The 12,506-nt window shown below is 34.3% G+C and overlaps 1 protein-coding gene across 1 annotated transcript; it reads right to left on the bottom strand.

Annotated features, from left to right (window-relative positions):
- Positions 1–737: 737 nt before the first annotated feature.
- LOC127836127 (carbonic anhydrase 2-like) lies at positions 738–12,147 on the bottom strand. Its single transcript, XM_052362559.1, has 8 exons — positions 11,869–12,147; positions 11,204–11,249; positions 7,905–8,099; positions 7,307–7,425; positions 5,502–5,597; positions 4,334–4,448; positions 2,971–3,080; positions 738–1,928 (listed from the first exon to the last, which is right to left on the bottom strand). Exons 2-8 carry the CDS (start codon positions 11,235–11,237, stop codon positions 1,794–1,796), a joined length of 804 nt encoding a protein of 267 aa, XP_052218519.1. The 5' UTR covers positions 11,238–11,249; positions 11,869–12,147; the 3' UTR covers positions 738–1,793.
- Between the last annotated feature and the right edge of the window lie 359 nt (positions 12,148–12,506).

Raw genomic sequence — 12,506 nt, 5'->3', positions numbered from 1 at the left:
AAGCATGCTTTGTGGAGCGATTTAAGTGTTTTTATCACGTTTTTTACTGTAGAAGTATAATAATGCTGTACGAAAAAGCCGACCAAATGAATCATTCTACTTATATCAAGAGGATGGGTTGTGGGGTGACATATGAGATAAGAGAATGTTTATCAAACCTTTTCAGTAAAATTTTAATTAATTTAATGTATTTTATTCTGATATTAACTTTTGTTTAACCATTCTGTTACTGTCTTTGCAGATGATGCAAGTTGGAGGGCGATAATAAGTGCATCGTTCGTTGCAGAGTATTTAATTAGGAATTTAAAATCAGCGGAGGACTGAGATACCATGCCCCATTCGTGGACCAAATGAGTTTAAATGTAGAATATGCCAGAACGAATCATTCAACAGAGCCGGAATAAAACATTTACAGCTGATGTTTTTAGAGTGTTGTTATTGTATAAAGGTTGCATGGACACGTCTGACATATAATTGCTCTGAATGTTACTTAATTAAACGTTTCGTTCCGCATATGTCATTATGCTAGTTTCTCACGTTTTATTTATTTAAATAAACCACTATATGTGTTACGTCATTTTTCCAACGACGTCTCTGCATATCTTTTCAAGCTTTATCAGCACTTGCGTACGTGATAAAAAAGTTATCTTGGATCGGAATGAAATCGTTATGCATTTGACATATTAACATTACTTAAGAAAGGAAGGCAATGTTAGGAACAAACTGAATAACCTATCTAAGTGAACCAATACTTTATTTCCTCAAAACAACAGTCTTACATAATATGTATTCACGTAAGTATAAACGAAAAAACAACATGTATAAATTGATCGCTTATACTGAAATCATATCGTGTATTGCATTAGCACAAATCTTTCTATCCACTACAAGTTCACTTTTTGCGATTATAATATATTTACTTTATATAAAATAAATTATATATAATTATAATATATTCACTATATATATAATAAATAATATATAATATCTACTGTAGGAGAAATCTATAAACGAATATTAAATTAAAACAGGAGATGTGTTTGTCAGAAACACAATGCCCCCTTTGAAGCAATATATTTGACCTTTGACCTTGAAGGATGACATCGACCTTGACCTTTCACCACTCAAAATGTGCAGCTCCATGAGATATACATGCATGCCAAATATCAAGTTGCTATCTTCAATATTGCAAAAGTTATGACCAACCTTAAAGTTTTGGTACAGACACACAGAATGACAGACAGACAGGCCAAAAACAATATACCGGTACCTCCGATCATTCGATCATGGGGCATAAAAATCCAACTCATAATTTAAAGTACATACCTTATTTGCACATATACAAAACTCTCAACGTATAATGGTCAATTGTACATAAAAAAATTTTTGGACAATTTAGCAAATACCTCGAGGTTTGACATTGTAAAGTTAACAACCAATGGCTGACTACGCATGCTTCTTCATCTTAAATTAATTAATTCCTGTCCGGTTTATTAAAAAAAATATGTTTCGCAATTGTGATTAAACTATTTAAAGCTCAATAGATATGGTCATAGTAAGCAATAAAAAACATATTACTTTTCGATTCCATTGCATACTCGTTGATTGCTAGTCGCATTCGACGCAATAAAGCATGTGAAAATTGATGTCATATCATACACACATATGTGAAAGAATGGCAAATGTGAATTAAGACCCTACAATACAGTGTTCTGCCCATGATTTTTTTGCCGAGACGAAAAAATAAATAATTTTGTCAGAGTGTTCGTATCCCTGGTAGTGCCTTCGTTGTCTCAGAATCTATAGTTAATCACGGTTTCGTTGAACGACGAGCGGAGTTTCCGGTCACCTAGCGGAAGAGGCGGCCTAAAGTTGTCTACGATGCACGCGTCTCCGTCGCCTCCCAGCAGAGTCCGCAAAGACTGGAGCTGAAGGATTTATTTAAAAAACACTAGAGGTTATGAAAAACAAAACGTTCGTTACGGTTTAATGCATATGATTTATATGGTGTCCGTCTTCTAGTTGTGAGGTCTGGATGTTGATCCACACTCGGGAAGCGCTCTAAATATCTTTCCAAAGACACAAGTTGATTTTATAGTTTGCCCAGTACATTCGATGTAATGAAAAGCAATTGCGAACTGATCTATTGCACTATTCTTTTTTGTATAGTTAATAGGCAAGAGTTTCGTAAATTTGACACTTTGAAACATATCAAAAGATCAAACATCATAAAAGGGAAGTAAACGCTATACTATTGTATTATGTTTTTCACATTGCCGTCGAGAGTTATTTACCATATCCGTAAAGACAAAACTTGTTTGTGCTCCATACTCGTTGTGAAAAAATCGGCTTAGCGTTTTGTATTTTTGCTAAATATTGTTATTCAATCGAGGATAAGTACAATTTTGTCCCGATGGTATGTACAATTTTGAACAATTACTTTGATACTTTGTTTTTAAGGGACTTGTTTGCAGATTTTCGAGCTTATTAAGAGATGCAATTTAATACACTGAATATCAATACTGAACTATTAGGATAGGTTTAGAATATTATAGTAACGAACGCTGTATAGGTTTTACAAGTTGGATTGATAATAATCAATAAACGCACATACGTGGTTACACGTTTCGAAATCAGGAATGCTATTTTTGTTGTTTGATTACAATGCATAAATTATTTTTGAATCTTTGACATTTTTGTATTATCATTTTGCAAAACTGTAATAGGTTGCTTTAAACACACGTGTCTAGAAAGTCCCAAACAAGTGGGCATTACACATTAAAACAGTTTTAGATCAAAACTGTTGTGATTCTAAGATGTAATTGAAATGCAACGTTAATTCATTTAAAAAAATGTTGATCCCAATCGTCATACTTTCCGTTATTGGTTGGAAATCGATTTACAAATTACTTTCCACAAGTCATTGTTCCATGACAATACCACGTGACCGTCGAGTTCTAAAAAACTCACCTGAGACGATGAGAATTCCACGGGCTGTCTGATCACGATCCATTGAACGCTTTCAAAGCAGGGAGGAGTCGTCAGAGAGCCGTGATAGGTCCAATATTCTTGTATATTGTCTACATGGAGTAGCATACACAATTGTAATAACTAATAAGGACCATCGGATAATTCTATAAAATAATATTACAGCGGTTTAATCCAACATTTTTATTTCAAACCGGAAAAACTGAGGTCAGTTAGTGCTGATGCTGCGTGATCGAAACACGATCGAAGTAAAGGCAGTTAGTTTCTATGCTGCGTGATCGAAACACGATCGAAGTAAAGGCAGTTAGTTTATGATACTACGTATAATTTATACTATCGTAGTTTAGACAGTTAGTTTTGATACTGCGTATAATTTGTACTTTCATAGTTTCGACAGTTAATTTAAATACTCCGTAGTCTATACATGATCGTAGATAAGACAGTTAGCTTTGATACTGCGTAATCTTTACACGATGGTAGATAAGACAGTTAGCTGTGATACTGCGTAGTATTTACACGATCGTAGATAAGACAGTTAGTTTTGATACTGCGTGTAATTCGTAGTTTAGACAGTTAATTTCAATACTCTGTAGTCTATACACGATCGTAGATAAGACAGTAAGCTTTGACACTGCGTAGTCTATACACGATCGTAGATAAGACAGTTAGATATGATAGTGCGTAGGCTTCACAAGATCGTTGATTAGACAGTGAGCTTTGATTCTGCGTAGTATATACACGACCGTAGATAAAACAGTTAGATTTGATACCGCGTTGTCTTTATGCGATCGTAGATAAGACAGTTAGCTTTGATACTGCGTAGTCTTTACACGATCGTATATTAGACAGTTAGATTTGGTACTGCGTAGTCTTTACACGATCGTTAATAAGACAGTTAGTTGTGATACTGTGTAGTATTTACATTATTGTAGTTTAAACAGTTAGTTTTACATGTATATTAAAATTCTCCTCAACTTTATTTAATGGACACTTGTCATTCGAGCTTCAATGCCATTTGCTTTACCAACTATTTGTTATATAGTAAAGTTATGTAATATATATTAGACAATCATTACCATACTAATATAATCATGCAAAGTATAAAATAAACAAATGCAATTTGAAATTATGTATCGCACATCAATAATTAAATTCTCTCCAACTAGTCTGAATTGTTAGAATCAGATAGGCTCATTCAGCCATAAGGTGGCAATTTCATCACATATGGTAACCGCTGAAAGAGTGATATTTAGTATAACTTTTGGCTTAAAACGGGATTTATTGCAGTGATCAAACTGGGATTGCGTCTTCGGATTCGCAAGTTCGAGGAAACGTGAAGCACTACCTGGGAGTAGCACGGATGGGTTGAACAGGGTCGTCACTTGACACTTGTGCCCGCACCCGCGAACACGTGGCATCGCTTCCACGAGGTATTTGAATCCGGGATGTTCCTTGCCACACTGGGTCATAGGAAAAAAGGTATTACATAACGGATGTATATTGGCTTGTTGCAATCGTGTATGTAAGTATGCTTTTGAGTTTGTTTTTATATATAATTAAGCGTGAATAAATGTTAATTGTTTTCAGAACAATGAATGGTTTAATAAGTCATATCGCCGAGTATTAAATATTGCGCTAAAACATATAATAATAACGAAAGCATGGTTTTGTTTTGAGTATGATATATTATCATTGGAATAGGGGAAGGGGGGGACAAAGAAACCCCATTTCCAGAGACAATATTTTCTTAAACACATTGAACATAAATACTAAATGTGAAGAGAATATTCAATTGCTTTCGGGTTAAAGCTTGAACTATCTTTTTAGTAATTTGAGAACAAATCTGTTTTACGAGCGCTTTCAATATTTTATCACTTAGCATTCAATACAGTTTTTTTTCTTGACACATACTCCTAATGCTGGGCTCTTTTAATCGTTTAAAATTTTAAAGGGACCGTCAACCACAAACGACGATAAAAGAAAAGTTCTTAAATACCGTATTTTTTACAATTATTAGTTTATATTGATTAAAATATCACGACTGGTATATTACATTACTTGAAAAAAAAATCATATTTTCAGTATATCCGGTAATTAAATTTCACGATGTGAATTCGAAAGTACATCGGGAAAAGAGGTGACATAACGATATACACACTATAAATAACGCAAGTAGATTGATCATTATATATATAAATATATACAATTCACTACGCATGCACAATTTGCATTCCAGGGTTGACCACGTGATGATAATGATCAATCTACTTGCGTTTTCAATAGTTAACTGGTAGTTACCTGGTAGACATACTCAGTAAAATATTATTACCGAATATACTAAAATTATGAAAACTTTACATTTTTTCAATTAATTTTATATACCAGTCGTGATATTTTAATCAATATAAATTAATAACTGTAAAAAATCACGGTATTTTATAACTGTTCGTTTATCGTCGTTTGTGGTTGACGGTACCTTTAAATGTTTGCATTAATAGTTTTAATGACATTACCTGGATCATGACTCCTATAACGGCAAGCCCATTAGGCTTATCTGCTGCTTCGGCCAAGCTGTTGTACTTGTGGCAGTTCCAGTGAACAAAGTGGAGCTGAAACCGAAATCAACGCGTATAATATTTTAGTGCCAACATGAGTATGGAGGAGGCTCAGGTAAGTTGTTACAAATGCAAGCCCGAAACAAACACTATCTCTGTGTCTGGATATATGAGCCGTGCTCTGTGAAAAGAGGTTTTAATGCATGAGCGTATTATGTCTCCCCAGATTAGCCTGTGTAGTCGGTGTCGTCCCTTATTAGCCTGTGTGGGCTGCACGGGCTAATCTGGGACGACACTTTACGCACATGCATTAAACCCCCTTTTCACAGAGCGCGGCCCAAATCTTTGTCTAAAGAACGTGTTGATATTATTCGATTGACAAACCCTGCCTTCATAACCAACCACGTGATGATAGCCTAACCACGTGGTACAATAATTTTACCGTTGTTATTTTTTCCTTTTATAATTTGGGTAATTTAGTATTTATTATGAATTAAAATGTGTGCCTCATTTTCAAAATATTAAAGAAAATGATTTTGTTTTTCATAAAATATACCTTAAACAAAAAATAAAATCCTAACAAATCTGGTAGGATTTTCTTGCGATAACAGAATTGCACGACAACTCTGCGTGGAGATTGGTTAGATTGATCATCATCATCATCATCAACATCATCATCATCATCATCATCATCATCATCATCATCATCATCATCATCATCATCATCATCATCATCATCATCATCATCATCATCATCATCATCATCATCATCATCATCATCATCATCATCATCAACATCATCATCATCATCAACATCATCATCATCAACATCATCATCATCATCATCATCATCATCATCATCATCATCATCATCAACATCATCATCATCATCATCATCATCATCATCATCATCATCATCATCATCATCATCATCATCATCATCATCAACATCATCATCAACATCATCATCATCATCATCATCATCATCATCATCATCATCATCATCATCATCATCATCATCATCACATCAACATCATCATCATCATCATCATCATCATCATCATCATCATCATCATCATCAACATCAACATCATCAACATCATCATCATCATCATCATCATCATCATCAACATCATCATCATCATCATCATCATCATCATCATCATCATCATCATCAACATCATCATCATCAACATCATCAACATCATCATCATCATCATCATCATCATCATCATCATCATCATCATCATCATCATCATCATCAACATCATCATCATCATCATCATCATCATCATCATCATCATCATCATCATCATCATCATCATCATCATCATCATCATCAACATCATCATCAACATCAACATCATCATCATCAACATCATCATCATCATCATCATCATCATCATCATCATCATCATCATCAACATCATCATCATCATCATCATCATCATCATCATCATCATCATCATCATCATCATCATCAACATCATCATCAACATCATCATCATCATCATCATCATCATCATCATCATCATCATCATCAACATCACATCATCATCATCATCATCATCATCATCATCATCATCATCATCATCATCATCATCATCATCATCATCATCATCATCATCATCATCATCATCATCATCATCATCATCATCATCATCATCATCCTCATCCTCCTCCTCCTCCTCCTCCTCCTCCTCCTCATCATCATCATCATCATCACCACCACCACCACCACCACTACTGTACACATTACTCACCTCGGCGGCGAACGCCCTGCCGTTGATGGTGTGCTCGGAGCCTCTGTTGTCACATGAACCCCAGTGGAGGTGGAACTGCTCCAGACGGTACAAGCTCTCTAGGGGGCCGCCCCTCAGCTCTGAAACCACAAGGTAAAGGGAACGTGAAAATTCAAGTAATTTTAACCAGTTCCTTTTTATATTGACATATTACTATATGGTGATTTTAAAAACGCAACGCCGCAAGAGCTTTAAAGGGACAACGTCATTGCAAAAATGGGCAATTTCTCAAAACCAATTATCAGATATTCAGATTTTAAGTAGGGCATGTACAAATATGGAATACATATACATATCAAAAACACTCATTTATTTTAACTCCGATTGATGATTGTTTGGTTCTTTTTATGTTTGCATTTTGACGCCATAATTGCGAATAACTTCTATACACGTTTTTACCAAGCTAGATTGTTAAGTTGCTTAAATCTCTGTTTCCCGTTATTTCGGCTTATGGTCAACACCTATCAAGCCCGAGAGTACTAATGGGCAGCTGACATTCACTGCGCATACCATGCAGAACATTTGTACGCTACCTATTTCACTGACTACGTACGCTTACCAGAACATTTCTTGATGTTGACCTTGAAACTTTCGCCAGTGTTATTGAGCTCCACGCCGTCCTCTGTACAGTAAGTCGGCGTCAGGGGTGACGTCAGTAGGCCGACGTCAAACACGGCGTCACAGACGCAGACGTCAATCGGCGATTGTTCGGAGCCGCCCGCATCGGGGAAATGTGTCGCCCATGTTCGAGGACCTAAAGCAAAATTCCAGACTTTTAAAAACTTATTTTTACATTAAAGCGACCTTTTTTGCAGATTTTGGTAGATATTGAAGATTGTAATTAAATGCTTTATATTGATAAATGTAAACATTGGATCTTAGAAGCTGCAGTAAAAAAAAAACAAGAATAAAATTAAAGAAAGAAAAAAAAGTAACCCTGAACTGGGCTCGAATCACTGACCCCTGAAATAAAAGTCTATCGCTAAGACCATTCGGCCATCCGTGCTCATACAATGAGCGATGTATTTTATATTTTATATAAGCAATCCTCGTAGTGTCACAAAATATAACTACAACAACAGAACTCTCCAAATTATTCAATCGTTTCTCGTTGCAACGCTTTATGTTCAGGTTTTTAAATCGTCAAAAGATGCATATAATGGATATTTTAGAGCATGTTAAATGTTCAGTATTAATGTTTCCTCACAAATATCATAACAACAACGAAAATTTGCGATTCTGAAACATTTTCTTTTAATTTTGTAAATTTACCAAAACGTGAAAAGGTCCATTTAAACACTTGATCAACTTCATTTTACGTACCTTATAACTTGTTATATTGATGAGTGACTCCAGTAATATATAGGAAACAATAATGTACGGTTAGTGCAGATTTCATTTAGACTACAAATGGACTTAAAGGCATTTAAATGATACAATTTTATTGCGAAGGATACTTTGTCATAAAAACGTGTTTTGATAATACGGCTCCATACAGTGTTAATTAATCGTGCGTGTTTTTGTGGCGCTTTATTCGCTACGATGACAGCGTGTTCCGTTTAAATTATTTTCTGCCAACATGGCGTTTCATGTTTGCAGGTCGTGACAGTTCGTGCTTGTGCGTAACAAATTTGACATTGGAAAGTATTTTTTTCGATGTGCTATCAGGGAAAGTTGAACCAACATGTGATCGATAAAAAACAAAAAAATACTAAGATGTTTTCGCTTCAAACGAATTCTGCTCATAAATGGTTGAAGATAAAACATCAAGAAAACACATACATCGCATTTTTATGTTTGCAATTGAAAAATCGGAATCAGTGTAAATGATATAACTGAATAATGTCATCCATTTATTGAAACGACTTTGATTTTGTTAAATAACCTTTTGGTTGTTATGAATGTGTCAACTTGCACTTCGTCGCAAAGTTAGGTAAACGACAAAGAGTATATTCATGCACATAGAGCGTTCACGACTGAATCCGGGGGCTCAGAAACTTCCAAGTACGTGTGCGACAGTTCTCGATAAGACTTCCGAAAGACTTGCCGGTTTTAAGCGTTTCTCGGAAAAAGTCAAATCTCCGCGCAGAGATTGCAAAAATAATCAAATGCCATAAATAACCTAATTATAAGAAATATGTTTGGGCCATTTTCTTTGAAAATGCAGTCTACGTGTTTGGAAATGTTTTAAGTACACTCCTTGAGTAGGGATCAAATATGTAATGCCAATCTTAATGCAGACACAATATCTCCACGTCATTTTATTAACGCTATATTACAACACATGTGAGGAATAAAATAATTCACAATTTATTTACAAAACCCACTTTCGATAAAGTGCACGAACGACAAAACAAACGATTAAAAATAAAATGAAAATTCACAAAATGCTGATGCAATTTCGTTTTACACGTATAAAAAGACAATGCAAGCTCTTAAGACAAAATGCAGATTATTTATACGGCAATACAACTTATAAGTACGACAAAAAATTCTGAATGCAAGATGATAATACGTCGATACAAGTGCTCAATAAGACAAGCCCATACAGGTCTTAATTCTACACTACATATCCATTATACGACACTGTAATGTATCTATTAAAAAATGAACCTTACAACTAGAACAAATCAAGCTCTTTAAGCGAAAATGCATGTCATTAATATGACGATCTTAGTAATGAATACAGCAATGCAAGATTTTCGTTCAACAATACACGCAGTTAAAACGACCATGCAAGTTATGAATACGACTATTCACGCTATTAATACGACAATGAATACTATCAATACACCAAATGAAAGTTATGAGTACGACAATTCACGCTATCAATACGACAATTCAAGTTATGAATACGACAATGCACGCTAATTATACGAAAATTCAAGTTATGAATACGGCATTGTGCGCTATCCATACGCCATTGCAAGATATGAATACGACAATTCACGCTTTTAATTCGACCATGCACTCTATCAATACGACAATTCAAGTTATGAATACGACGATGCACGCTATTAATTCGTCAACACAATTTCTCATTACATCAAAGAAGAGTCTTAATACAACAGTGATAGTTCTTTATCTTATTAGTGCAAGTTCTTTCTATGAGAGTGAACGCTATCAATACCACATGCATGTAATGAATACGACAATGCAAATTCTCAATACAATTCTTCATCTTAACAATGCAAGTTCAGATTTCGATAATTCGATTTCATTATAACTTCCAATACAGTTCCTTATATGACAATGAAAGGTCTCAATACGACTAGTATTTTCGCTAGGATCATACTATTTCTTTCAACGATCTTTAAAAAAAACTTTCGCCTTATCAATAAAACCATTCAACCATATTAAAAATCACAATCAATTGTCGATTTCAATGCTCCCAATACAAACATGCCTGTTCATTTATGTGAAACGAAACAGTTGTATACCAATCGAGTTGGTAAAACAGCACGTTTGCTTCACACGTTGCAACTTTTTTATGATTTAAATTCAGTTGTTATTGTTGTACCGTAGTTATGTTTTTGTTCGTTTGAGTTACACGAGTCTAATCTTTAAAGTAAAATTGGTTAATTAAACTCCGAGTCTTATTATCGATAATCATAAACATGTGAAATTTATTTTCAGGTCATTGTAAAGAACAACAAAAAGGTCTTTATGTCACGATTAAAAGAAAACAAACGGTAATATTTAAAGTCGAAGTCTTTTGTCTTCTCTATAATTTTAACAATATTTGAGTTTGTTTTCAGTGAGTATAGTTATTATTGTCAAAATGTTACTTTATTTTGGGCAAACAGCTAAATGCCATTATCCGTGTTTATGGTTTATAAAAAAGCCCAGAGATTTTACCGTTATTGTTTCCATAACCCCATGAATGTGTCATACTTTGAATAACCTGAAATGAGAAAATAAGCTTAAGAATATAAGAATAACCATACATTATCGCGTTTGTTTAATTTGAAGTACTAGTACTTAATGACAAAATGTCGTATTTTTATTGATCCTTTAAGTAAGTTAGGTTTTGCTGATATTTCCACAATACCGAGAAAGGACTTAGAGACACAAATATAATGTTTTCTATTTAAAATAATGACGTTCTACACATTCAAACAGTGAAGTCTTGGAACGAATTTAATTTTTCAAAACGATAAATGTCTCTTCAATGTAACCACAGAATTGTATGCAACAAGTTCAAACACAAAAGCGTAGACTATATAAATAAATAGAAGTTAAAAGCGATTTATTTCGAGTATGGTGTCATTTAACAAATTATTTTACAGTAAAACGTGATATATCCGGTAGTGATTCTTAAAATGTCAGCAATCGCAAGTATTTGATACAATTAGTCAAAGACCTAGAATAAAAAATTCTTGGTCTTTGAATTAGTGTGGCGCTATAACGTATTTTTGTTTTATAATTTTAATTGTATAAATAAATTATGTTAAATGCAAATATATATTGTTTAAATCTTCAAGAGTTATATATACTTAATTTTATCAAACAAAGTCACGCACCAAATGTATAACGAACTCAAATATATCCTTCAGTGCGTCGCCGCAAATGTGTGACAAAAGGTTTCCCTCGATGTGCCAAAAGAGATGCCTTTTGGTGTCGCAGGCGATGTCCAAATTGTTTCAATGACGAGTCACAGCCTGATCCATAGGCGACGTCCCACCCGTCAACCAAATTGCGTAACAGGCGTAAATCCAGTGTAACGCCACGCGCGTGTCATACAAATAATTTGAGAAAGTTTGAACACGCCGTTAGCTTTCTTCACGTTCACTAATAAACATTTAGACGAGCGCCTTTCTTCACTACGGAGGTACGTCGCGATTAAACAATGTTTTAAACCAACCGCGAGCATGTCCAATAAACCGACAGCTACTATTTGTACATGGGCTTATTATCAGTTAGTTCATGTATTGTTATTTCACGAATAATAATATTTAAATTGTATTAAAATGTTAAATAGTGTATCAATAATTTATTCGCACATGAGAGCTCTTTTTTTGTAAAATATGGTAAAATGATTCAATGGGGCACACGTTTAATTCATACTTAACAGCGTCAGCATTAGATTGAGGCATAAAAAAAAATATCTAAAAATTGCTTTTCCCTTAAATTTATCACGAGTAAAGAATTCATTTAAGAT

Source organism: Dreissena polymorpha, chromosome 6, assembly GCF_020536995.1.
Source record: "Dreissena polymorpha isolate Duluth1 chromosome 6, UMN_Dpol_1.0, whole genome shotgun sequence".
Lineage (NCBI taxonomy): Eukaryota > Metazoa > Mollusca > Bivalvia > Myida > Dreissenidae > Dreissena > Dreissena polymorpha.
The sequence above is the reverse complement of the archived record's forward strand: the minus strand, read 5'-3'. Positions and strand labels throughout refer to the sequence as shown.